Source organism: Charadrius vociferus, unplaced genomic scaffold (genome assembly GCF_000708025.1).
Source record: "Charadrius vociferus isolate BGI_N301 unplaced genomic scaffold, ASM70802v2 scaffold158, whole genome shotgun sequence".
Lineage (NCBI taxonomy): Eukaryota > Metazoa > Chordata > Aves > Charadriiformes > Charadriidae > Charadrius > Charadrius vociferus.
In genome coordinates this window covers 1,873,787-1,886,316 of record NW_009661372.1, presented here as the reverse complement: position 1 = coordinate 1,886,316, position 12,530 = coordinate 1,873,787, and the positions used below count along the sequence as shown (strand labels likewise).

Sequence of the window (12,530 nt, the reverse complement as noted above, 5' to 3'; positions counted from 1 at the left end):
AACAAAATTTTCAAAGAATTTTCCTGATCAACATCACTCTGGCTTTGCTTCCACTGAGATTCAGTGAGTTACTCCTCATTGAAGCTCTCATTTCCTAAAAGTTGTCTGAAGCTTCGGTTTTTGAAACAGTAGGTGAATATATTCACTGAACAAGGGACATGTAGCCAAATGTCCCCAAGGACAAGTGAGCTCTTGACATTATACCATCTCTCCCAGTCTCACAGATCTGTGGAAAAGCAAGATCACAAGATGGATCCCTGTGGAATAGTCTCTTGGGGATCTCTGCATTGAAAGACCCCTAACAGCTATGGGTCATTTCTTTCTGTCCTTCGCTGAATACAAAAACCAAACATACCATGTAAAATGGAAAATGCATGCAGAAGGCCCAACTTCTTTCAAAGGTCCAGATAGCTAGATCTGAAAGGCTGTGAAAAGAATGGGCCTGAAGAGCATCCCACACTTGAGCAACAGAGATGACAACGCCACAGTGATTCAGAAAGCAACCTGGGAGCATTCTTCACTTGTGTTCTCCTGCACTAAACAAAGCACAGGTTTGAGAGAAGTAAGATGATAGTTAACATTAACAAATCTACTGCCTAACAAACTGGAAGTTGTGAAAGCTCCATCCCTGGAGATGTTTAAGGCCAGGCTGCATGGAGCTTTGAGCAACCTGGTCTAGTGGTTGGTGTCCCTGCCTATGGCAGGGGGGTTGGAACTAGATGATCTTCAAGGTCCCTTCCAACCTAAACAATTCTATGATTACTTTCAAGTATTCTTATGCCATCCCTCTCAAACTGTGGTTTCAAGGTGATGCTGCTACCTGAACAACAGAAATGAGGAGGCTTTTTTGCTACTGCTGGACTGAAAAGTCACCATATTTGACCTTACACTACTGTGGCAACTGCTGATTTTACTCTGGACGCTTTTGGACCATATGATATGAGGACACCCTACAATTTTGATGCCCATGGCTCTCCAGGTGGATTTTATTTCTCTAGTGGTTTGGCTGAAAGGTATGGATGCATGCATGTGTATTCATGTGTGTGTGTGTAAGCACGCATGCGTATGTATGCACGTGTGTTACATCCACTTCATGTTGATGGTTTCGGTTTACAGGACTGCTGGTGGACGATCAGTCTGTCTGGAAGAAAAGTACGCCCACAAATATCACATGGAACTAGCTGGTTCTGGGCGCTGATCCAGGCAGCCTCATTTAAAGAATCAAGATCATAGAAACCTTTGGCTGGAAAATTAAAAAAAGAAAGTATCAGCTTTCATTCTGGAGACCCACATTCAACTCTTTATGGAAAATATTTTCAGGAAATACCTGTTGACTGAGCCTTTCAGTTTAACCAAACCATATTGCTTTTGCAAATGAAAAAGAAAGAAAAGAAAGAAGCAAAAGAGTAAAAAATATATATAAAAAGACTCTGCTTTTTGTCCCAGGGGTTGAATTAAATTAACTTCAAACTGAATCATTTTGTATTGTATGAAAGTACAGAGAAAACATCATGCTGTGTGTTATGATATGCATTCTCAGCTAATTATTAACATCTTTGCATACATACTATTATCAGCAAATTTCGCTTTTTGGCTTTACTTCAAGTTCTGTTTAATGAGCATGTGTTATCTGACCATGGCAATGGGTGGGAGCGTATCGTACTTGAGAATATGCTCTTTGTACTGCTCTGGACAAGGGGCCCAATTTTCTTCCTGTTGAAGTCTATGCAACTTTTGCCAATAAATGGAGTAAAGCTTAGGTAAGCCTAAAACCTTACAGAAAAAACGCTACAGTTCTTTTAAACCACAACTTCCAGTGAGGTCATTGCACTGATGCATCTATTGTCTTCTAAACACTAATCCAGTCTCACCCTCAGTTATTTTCCACTGTGGGAAGAGCGACTGCTCTGAAAGCTCAGGAGCATTCTTCAAACACTCACATCAGATGTATTTTCAAGATTTTATTTGAGTATAAAAAAATCTTGTTTACTTTCATCTTTAAATGGACTTTCACATAGTGTTGTTTCAAACTAGTTTCCAAAAAAGCCAGGTAGGTTGCTTAATACCTGGATTTAGATCTTAAGAGTTTTAATTTGAAGTACATGCGGAAAAAAATCTCCATGGCTTGATTTGAAGACATGTTTGCTTTGCCCTTCTCAAAAGGTATGACAATACAGAAAAAAAAGACTGAAAAACTGGTTTTGTCTTTGAACTGTTAGCAGCAGACAATTTTTAAAAGAAAAGGACTTGTACATATAAAAATATTCCATGGTTTCTGTCATTGGCACATGATAGAGCTCTTCATTAAAGGCCCATACAGTTTTAATATGATTCATATCCAATGGTTCACATAACCACAATAAGCCTTAGATCTCTTAATATGCCTGTTCCTAATGTTCTTTTTGTTAGAAGAGCAACCAAGTAGTGTTTCTTTTCTTGGCTGAGACAAATATCCCCTTTGCTTGCAGGAAATGAATGTGTATTTTCTGTACTTTGGAAAGTTTATTGAATATTAAAAAAAAAAAAAAAGAGAGAGAGAAAGAGAGATGACTTTCTCCTTGCAGGCATGTGTTAGGCATTCCACAAACAAAACACTGTGTAATCAGGGCAGCGGTTGTCTCCCTGCGACACTTGAGTTTTCAGAAAAAGATTTATGTAAGTTATAAAAAGTTTTATGTAAGCAGTTAATATTTCTGAGCTTTTTTTGAACAGTGCCTGTTCCATTCAACAACAGGGGTAATCCCTCCTCCCTAAACTGAGAAACTGTGAGACATGCAGTACGTGTATGTGGTCTCAAGGTCAGTTATAGCATTTACCAGATGATCGAGAGTAAGTCTTACGGAAAAAGAACAACACTGAGATTATTTTCTTGAGGCCAGGAGCATGAGGCAACTGCAGGGGGAACAACAATTTCAGCTCAAGCTACAGAACTGATCAGACTTGCATCAGCAGGCATTTAGGGACAGATGCTGGAAGCAGGTCAGTGTCCCCTGGGGAACCGCGGGCACACAACACCTCATAGGAGATGCACGGCGCCTGATATGACTCATTGCATAAATGAGACAATTTTCTGATTCATATCTGGGAGCCTTCTGCTGGATTGTTCTCTCAAAGAGTGGTTGTCTTGCTGCTTCCACTGCCTCAAAATAAGAAAAGGGTATTTCAAAATAACCTGATTTGTCCTTTTGCATCCGCCTCTGTCAGATGGAATTCTCATTTTCTCCATCTTTTTTACCACTCAACATGTAATAATTAAAAAGAGCTTAACAACAAAAAACCAAAATACAATTAAAATGTCTTTTGAACTTATCTTTTACTGCAGATTCAACTCTGCCGCTTGGCATCTGCTAACCAAGTCCTGATTTGATATTATTTGAGCTGTGATTATTATTATTTTGAACAGCTGGTTAGTGTTCCCAGTGAGCCTGCTCTCTTCTGTGTGTGTCTTTTGGGGACATATTTCTTTGTACTGCTGTAAACTGATCTAGTGTATGACTCTTTCACAGTTAGTTGTAGGAGAATTTGTCTACTTTTCCAGACATTAGGGGAAGCTGCGGGAAATTATGGGGAATATAAAAAAAAAAAGAAGTGGGTGAATTAACTGCTTGTGAACAAATGATCCAAACTTGGCCCAAAGTAGCTCAGACCAGCTGGCAGGGCCAGGGAAAGCATTTAGCTGAAATGGTGAAATAACTTTATGCGGGAATGGGGAAGTCCTGGGAGCAGCTTCCAGGCAAAGCACAGATAAGATTACCATTTGGTCCTACAGTAAGCACACACCCCTGGGATACATATGGGAGCCCAGCTCTGTGAGGTGCTGAGGATCATCAGTTTTTATTGATTTGAAGAAGTGGGATCTAGGCATCTTACAAAACAGAACCCACGGCACAAACACGCATAACTGGCAGAAATAAAATGTTTATTTTATACTACATATATTTTTTTCCCCACTGTGTTTATATTATAATGACTCAAAAAGAAAGTTTCTAAGGCTTGTAAATAAAAAGGGACCAATAACATCCATGGATGTTCATTGTAGAAGATAGTGTGTTTTTATCTATAAACATGTTTTAATAAAAACCTGAAACTACAGTGTATGTTATAGGTAGGTTTTACAAATACCTTATTTTCTACCAGTCATCATGCATCTAGTATTGTATTTCTATTTCACCACAGAACTCCTGTTTTCAAGGCCACTCACTGTTTACTGCTGCTAAGTGTTAGCGTCAGGCTTTTTTTATAACCAATGCTATAGGTGTAAAACCTGTCTGAAGTGTCTATCCCCATGTCGTCTGAAGGATATTTGACTGCATGTGTCAAGTCTGCACATTATTCTTGGGTGCTTTTGCCCATTTTAAAATATGCCTTTCTACAGTGTTGAAAGTAGTCAAAAGGCAGTGATGTAGCTGTGAAGCAGGTTGCTACTCTTCTTGTGTTTTCATTCAGAGCACACTGACACATAAAGAGGACTGTCCCAGGAGGGATATCCCACAAGGCAATGACTAGCCTCACTTCTCATGGATGCAGCACAAAAGGAGAACAGCATACTTAAAAGAAAGCTTAAAACAAGCCGTGATAGCTACCTTCTCTTCAGAGTAAAATGGAGGAAGAAGTACTTGCAATCGTTAAGCTACTGCTTAAATCCTATTTTTTTCTTCCTCCCACTTTCTTCTTCCTATTTCCTCATTTGTCTGTAGCTTACCTTGTATGGCACTGACTTCAGGCTTTTTGGGCTCTGACCTTCTCAAGTGCTTGGGTAGCATGTCATTCTCCTGGTGCCATTTTTTCAGGCATTGTGGCTCATGAATACTGATAGATTTTGTTCCATACTCACGGCCACATATGTAACAAATCACTGCTGGTGGCCGTCTTATCACTTGTGCCTGCAAATAACAATTGTGAAGAAGAAGAAATATTGTTCTTAACAATTTTTATCAGAACAAATTTGGATGAAAACAATCATGTAGATTAAGGAACCGATTCATATCTGCGAAATCAGCGTAACTGTTTCAAACAGTTTTGTTTGGTCTGGATTCAGTCTTGAAGCTTGTAAGAGATACTGCCTCATTAACTGGCCACCTGGAACAGGTAGGCTCCTTCTGGAGATAATCGGCTGAAAATTCACATGTCACCAAACTAATACTTAGCTAGGTAGGTTTTAGCTCTTTTATTTTCACACCACCCCAAGTTCATGGAAAGGCTAAGTCTTCATGTGCAGAAATAACTCCCCCACTTGATCAGGTTCCTGCAGCACAGTGTCTGTCTTAAATATTGAAGTCCTTTTTTTATCTACCAAACAGAAGTAACATGGGAAGCAGCAACAAAAGCTTCCTCAGCTGAACTGCAGGTGTCCAGTGCAGTAGCACAAAGACCCCACCTCCAGGCATAACACAGTTATGTGCCCAGCCTTAACATCTGTCTTAAGTTGGGTAGCCAGGGCAGCTGTCTCAAGCTTGTGATTGTGGTCCCTAACCCCGCATTACTTCTGCCACAGATGAGTTAGCTGGTGGAATTCTTGTCCTTGAAGAGTTAAAACCCATCCAGGATATTTCAGGATAGGGGGGGTGGCGCAAAATAGGAACTGTTGCTTGTTTATCCTGAAGTGTGAACTTTGCCAGTGACTGCAGCAAGGGCAGAACTGGACTCTAAGCAAGTCATTGTTTCTGCACTGCAGATCTGCTTTTGTTCGCAGAGAAAAACAGTTCAACGGAAGACAAAAATCCCTCAACCCCAACCCCACAAATACATATACTAAGCTTGAAAAACATATAATTACTGTGGTATTGCAGATTATGGATTTGACTGTGTCCTTAGGCACGTCCCGGGCTAGGCGTGGTGTCAATACCAGCCCTGCTCCAGTAGCAGCGTAAAAACGTACTGCAGAGACAGCGCTTTGGGGCACAGTGATGGGTCTCACAGCTGCCAGCACTTCCTGCGCTCCTGACTGCAGAATACCAGTAAGAGATGAGCTATTCCCTGACCTCCTACAAGGTGGAGGGACAGCCATGCCAGACCAAACATGGGAAGCCTTTCTCACTCAAACAAGGGAGGTGGGGGATTTCATTTTTTCCTCTGCTGCTGTGTAAGACAAAGCATAACCTGTTCCAGTATTTACGACTCCCTCTGTCAGCCCATCAGTGTATTCAAGAAATTCTGGGCAGCTCTTCTCGCATTTATGTTACAGTCTGAAAATGTCATTAGTGAACAATCTGCATAAGCTTTCTTTCCTGTATCACACATGTAAACTCAATTACATGAAGAAATACTACTCTACAAAGTGTATTTGCTGGGAAAAGTTGGACTTCATCTGGAAAGTTCTCACAGTGAATTTAAATATAACTTATCCAAAGACAGTCTTTCCAATGACATTTTCATCATCTTAACTTTCAAATGGAATTTCCCTAGCCAATTTTGACAACAATTTATTTTTTATATATTTTTTATATATATATATATCGTCTTCTCTTCCTATTCATAGCTGAATATAGCAACAGCTGTTTTAGGAATGCCCTCTATTTTTTCATTACCAATTTTTGCCTACTTCCTTTAGCTCTTGAGCTAGACCTTGTCTGATTTGGAGATAAGACTCTGGGTCCAGATAAAAAGTCTTCTGAAGGCAGTGTATGTTTCTTTGTAGGCTCTGGAGAGCTTTAGATAAGGATACTATAGTGTAAACTCTTGAGGTCAGAGGATTCATTTCAGTATGCATGCTTATTATGGGTATGCTTTAGCACTTTAGAAATGGTTTTCTAAAAAAATGCTAGGTGTAAAAACAGCTGTAGTGAATGGAGATAGCATTTTATCTCTGACTGCTTCATTCAAATCAATTACACTTGTTCTAAAGTCGTTGTGATGTCCCACTACTGAACAGCTGCCAGAGACCTGCAAGACAAAAGTTAGTGATCTCCATCCAGTGCAATCTGGATAGACAGTTCTGAGAAGGTCCTTTTGGTAGTTTCACCTGAAATCCTAAAGACTGAATGAACAGTACTGTGATCCCTCCAGATCCTGACAGAGAGTTTATAGGTGGACTTTGTGCTGCAACTGAGCAAAACCAGGTCTACAGCTAAATAGAGGATTCTGTTTTCCAAAGTTATCAATTGGGATTAAGTCATAATTAAATCCTATTTGTTGAAAAAAATGTTTAAAAAAATCTGTTCAAGTAGAAATGTGTCTGTTTTGTAACTTCCACAATTAAAAACTGTACAGAAACAATAGCAGAGACCAGAATTAATTAGAAGGAATCAGATCACTCTAAGGATGGAATTATTTTTTCCAGAAATTTAGTGAGTTTTAACCATCACAACATAACAAATTATATATTCTCTGCAAATACACACATGCTAAAAAGCTGAAAAATAAAATGTGAAGGAGAATATCCTTACAAGTGGTAGTAACACCTCTTTTGTTGCTTAACTGGGGAATACGAGGTATGATAAGCTTTATTTGGAATTTCTACAGCTGATTATATTTATCCTTTATTTCTTTTTCTCTTCAGAGTGTGCCTATCCCAAATGTCACATCTGGAGGCCTGCAGTTTGAAACTAAAGTATTTTTGGAATCACCACAATTTTCCAACCCAAACTACTCACAGGCCAGTGGCTAGGCTGTCTGCTCACTGCTTTGTTTTTCACTTTTAAAAAGGGTTGTAGGGAAGGTCTGTTTCTGAGGATATGTGTGATTATAAAAATACCTACAAACACCTAGCAGTGCAGTTAGGCTTTCCTCTGGTGTCTCAGTATTTTCTTTTTTCTCCAAGACTGCTAAGTATGTCTGTGTGACCATGAATGAAGTTATTTAGCTCAGAGGGCTACGCAACTATGTATTTTCAATAGACATGACATTACTTGAGGTTAGCCCCAGGCTGCTGCTATGGTGTTACATGAGGTCAGATCCTCCCATACTGCACAAAGCTTTTAATTTCTTCTTAAGTACACCCAATTAGACTGACTCCCAAACTACCCTCCATAAATATTTATCATCCAGGACTGCACACACCCCCACCTTTCTTATTAGTTTAATTATCCATGTATTTTAATGGGAGGAGGGGAGGCCTCCTGCTCTAGGCCACAGCTCTCATCAGAGGCTTGAATCGCCCAAGGAACAGAGGTTCAGGAAAAGATTGATGCAAACTTGTAGCAACAGCATCATGTTGTATGAAAGCAGCCATTTCCATACATTTCTCTCTGGAAAGTAAAAGGCATTTTGCATAAGGGACAGGGACAAGCTCTGGCATGGCTCTCATGACCATCCAAAGGTGCCATTCACAGCCTTCTGGAGTGCTTTCAGCCACTGCCCTGACACAACGGCAGACTAACTTTTGGACTGGTCATATGCCTGTGTATGAAATTTCCTTGAACAGCAAGGCTATTCTGCCAGGTTATGTAGGTAATTAAAGATTTTACTCCACTGGAAGCACCTGGAAACACTAGAATATTGCATTTTACTCCTGATGTGCTATCTTGTAGAAGAAATATCTCAGTATAATGAATGCGGCATTTTATAAAAGCAGAAAAACAGGAAGTTCAATCATTCTCATTGATAATACTCAATAAGTTTCATTCAAACCATCCACTTACTGTCCATCCTCATCTAATTTTCTGTATTTACAAATATATTTGTCAGCATTCTCCTAAAAAGATGTTCAAAACTGCCGCAACTGAGGCAAAGCTTGTCATTGAATTCCCACCCTCATTAGAATTACACAGCCTCTGAAGTTTTCATTTTACCAAGTGACTACGACTTCATGTTAGATCAAGTTACAACATCAACATTTTGTTGTTACACATGTTTTCAAGACGTATGCGGTGTTAAAATGCACTACAGTACAGTAAAGGAAGATCACTGAGATCTTATTTTTAGGTAGTTAACTTGATAAGAAGGAAACAGCAGATGGCAGCACCAGATGCTAGTGACACGTCTGATAGGTTTTTAGGATCAGCATTATCTGTTGTCAAAATAACCTGTAACATGCATACCCACAGCAAGTCATTAACACTCACTTGCACGCAGCAGACATTTTGGTCTATGAAAGAATAAAAAGCACACTCTGCTCTAGATCAAGTCTGAAGCTCAGCAGTTACAGACATCACTTCCATTGTCTGGGGTACCACAGCAGAATCCATAACAGAATTTCTGAGCTGGTGTGATCCTTGGAAGTCTCTTAAGCATAAGCTGTTGTTTGTTTTACACAGCCAAACATGATTAACTCAGATGTGTTCACGCATTCTGAGAGAGAGGACAGTTAGTGGAAGAGGTGGCTTATGGATGCTGTTGAATCCCCACCTCTAAAGGCATTTAACATCCAAATGAGTAAGTGTTTGTCAGTAGTGATACTGGTCTGGTTGATCCTGCACTTGCTAAGGGAGAGAGAGGTCCAGGACAGCGGCACACAGGCAAAAGTGCTTGCAGTTGTAAAGTTAAAATGCCCTTCACGTGTACCACCAAATCAGTCAGATCTTTACTTTTAAAATGAGGAAAACCCAGCTTTTTAATTTAGGACATCTTTCATTGCATAAATTAATTTGACAGTAGCATTACCTTTCTTAAATACACTTACATAAGGGTTGGGGTTTTGTTCAGTTATTCCTTGCCTCTGACCTTTTGCTGAATCAGGACTTTAAACAGGTACTTAAATAATTCACTCTCACAGTAAGCAGGCCTGTTAAGTAAGACATAGACTGACCCAAATGCTTTCCTGCCAAGACCGAAGCAGATTGCTGTTTCACTCCACAACTGCTATTTTTTAACAGAACTAATAAGCAGCTGAGTAGCTGGTCAGGTGAGCAAAATTAAAACCATACACTGGAAAAAGATGAAGACTGTAGAGGAGACCTAGACCTTGTCCCAGTTCATATTGAATCTGCAGTCCTTCCGTGAGCTTAGTGCTTTTCAACATCCTCCACGTGTAGACCTTTCAACTGGAGGTGGAGACCCTCACACAGAAAATTTAAACCTATGGAAAACAGGCTTCATTTGACCACCTCTAGAAGCAGTCTGCCAGGCCTGAAGAGCTCATGGGATCTCAAGATATTTCTTTCACCTCTACAAAAAAGGGCAGCTCTGAAAATCATAAAGGATCTCAGAGAGGTAAAATCCACCATTCCTTCCTGAAAATCACTGTTAATAATAAAGTCCTTCAGAGTCAATAACAAACAGCAAGCTGTACAGCCTCATTAGTTCTACTGCAACTTAGGAACTGTAACTGCTTGGAAGTAAAGGAGGAAACCTGTTGTTCACACAGAAGAGAGAACAGATTTGAATACATTTCATTCTGGCTCTGCAGAGCTCACAGAAGTAAAAAGCGGTAATAAAGTTGTTGTTCAACAAGTCACCAGATGTGACTGAATCCACAGAGGGAGCAGATATGTTGTGCAAGAGGGCAACGTTTTTACAGAGTCACTCTCAGTGCCAAGCCACACTCTAAACTTGGTTTTTTTTATGATATTATAACTATGGACATTGACCCTCCTTTTTTTTTTTTTTTTAAAGATAAGAATTACATGTGATGGACAAAACTCTTTGCTTCACACCCATGCCTTTCATTGAACAGTCACCTTTAAAGCAATGCCGTTTTTTTGGTAAATGGTACAATGTAGTGTAACACAACAAGAACATCACCTTTCCTGTAGCTATAGATGCACCTGTGCAGCACTTTGAACTCTTTGTGGGTTGCTTGCAATTTGATGATGAAAGACCTCAGGAGTGGATCTAATTTGCCTATATATCAATTAGTGGGCTCAAATAGAGTAGTATAAAAATGTCTTTATTCTTATGTTTGTTAGGATAATGCTATTATTTCCATTATATTCAGCAGCTGAAAAACTGAAATACAGCATGCTTTGTCTTTTAAAATATTTTAAGAAATGTTCTGCATAGCATTGCATTCCTTTGGTGACTGAGAAAGTTACATCCCATTTTCAAAAATAATGTAGGCAATCAGGAGTCCAACACTCATCGGGAAAAAAAAAAAGAAAAGCCTTTTATTTTAGACACTGGGCCTAAATTTAGACATCTATCTTTTTACAAAACTCCTGGCCAAAAGACAACTTGTGCAGAAACAAATGCAGAAAAAATATGCCATTTTCCAAAACTTTGTGTAGCTTTTGGATAATGTGAATCAGCTTCTTTATTCCTGGATCTTGAACCAAATTCAGTGGAAAGAAATGTGCCGTCTTATTTTGTTGTTGTTATACTCCGAGTTGCTGCCTTTGAACATGCAGTCCTCAGTAAACTTGTGTTCCACGCCAAGGTTAAGAATAACGGTAAAAAATGAAAATCACTGGAGTGTTTACATGATAACAAAACATTTTATTTCATATTAGCTAAATAAAAATACCTAAAAACTGCTAAATCATATAACATGCAAATCTTGCCTAAGCTGCTCAACAAAATCTCCTAGGGGACTACAGCACACAATGGTCCCTTTTGGGGATGTAACTCTCACAGGAGTTACAGAGAGTATGAGAACCCAGCTACTCCCTTTCAACAGGAAAATCAAAAGAAATACGAATATATAGTTTCCCTTAGGCACACAGTATTCCCCTTTCCTTTACCTGCTAATCACCAGAGAAACATTTGCACTGAGCCAAAAAGATCCTTCTGAAGGAAAGTGATTTTAAATTTGATGGGAACTCAGTCTCCCCTGGAGTGCCTAGCATCAAAATGCATTCACACCCTTTCATACAGCACATGCTTAGCAATTTACCTTGTCTAATACGGCTGGTGTAGCCCCGCTCTTTCCTTGACAGGTCTTGGATGGATCATCTCTTGCTGAGCCAGACACAGAGTTTGGGTCTTTACAAGATTTATGGGGGTTAGAACTTGACACCCCCATACCGCCGCTACCTCCTTGGCAACTCTTTTGGTGTACAATGAGACGGTCAGGAAGGAAGGTTCGGCCACAGTTTCCGCAGGGCAGGAGCTGGGCTTGAGCACTATGATAAGCTGCCTCATTTTCAGCTGCAAGTGTACAGGAACCACCAGTAAGGACCTCGGGTTTCCTGGGCTCTGCTCTTCTGAGGTGCCTTGGTAGCTGATTGTTTTCAATGCGCCACTTCTCTAGGCACTGGGGTTCATGTATAGATATAGACTGTGACCCAAATTCTCTGCCACAGATATAGCATACCCTAAAGCAAGGTCTTCTTGGTGGGATGATGGGTCGATTGAGTGGCATCCGTGACATGTTTGAAGAATCTGACCGTTTTGATATTATTGCAGTGCCTGGTCGCTTTTTCTGGGGTCCAGCTTCTAGATGTACAACTTTGGGCAAAATTCTAGAAAGATCTGACACATTAGATGGTGAAACCTGCTCTGAAGGCAAAATGCTAGAGACAACAGCAGAGGCCTCTCCACCACTTGGCAGAGCGTTACAGGTTTTGTTCACATTCTTTTTCTTGACGTTTGTTTCCATGAAGTGTACAACATTTCAAGAAACTTCTTTCTCTCTTACATATAAAGAGCTTGGGAAAGTCTGTTATGCAGAATGATGCTCCATCTTGTTAATTCTGTTTCATGGGCAAGACAGAATA

At 39.9% G+C, this 12,530-nt stretch overlaps 1 protein-coding gene across 1 annotated transcript; it reads right to left on the bottom strand.

Annotated features, from left to right (window-relative positions):
• Nucleotides 1-1,091: 1,091 nt before the first annotated feature.
• LOC104294235 (zinc finger protein 474-like) lies at nt 1,092-12,412 on the bottom strand. The gene is made up of 3 exons (XM_009893821.1): nt 11,708-12,412; nt 4,703-4,883; nt 1,092-1,243 (listed from the first exon to the last, which is right to left on the bottom strand). The coding sequence occupies exons 1-3, from the start codon at nt 12,410-12,412 to the stop codon at nt 1,092-1,094; spliced, it is 1,038 nt and encodes a 345-aa protein (XP_009892123.1).
• Nucleotides 12,413-12,530: the final 118 nt, after the last annotated feature.

Bases quoted from the DNA above. Each gene is read 5' to 3' on its own strand.
- LOC104294235 (XM_009893821.1), bottom strand. From the start codon at position 12,412: ATGGAAACAAACGTCAAGAAAAAGAATGTGAACAAAACCTGTAACGCT. The intron at 4,884-11,707 runs GTAAATTGCTAA...TGTTATTTGCAG, and splicing joins CACCAGCCGTATTAGACAAG to GCACAAGTGATAAGACGGCC. The intron at 1,244-4,702 runs GTAAGCTACAGA...TTAATTTTCCAG, and splicing joins TGAAGTCAGTGCCATACAAG to CCAAAGGTTTCTATGATCTT.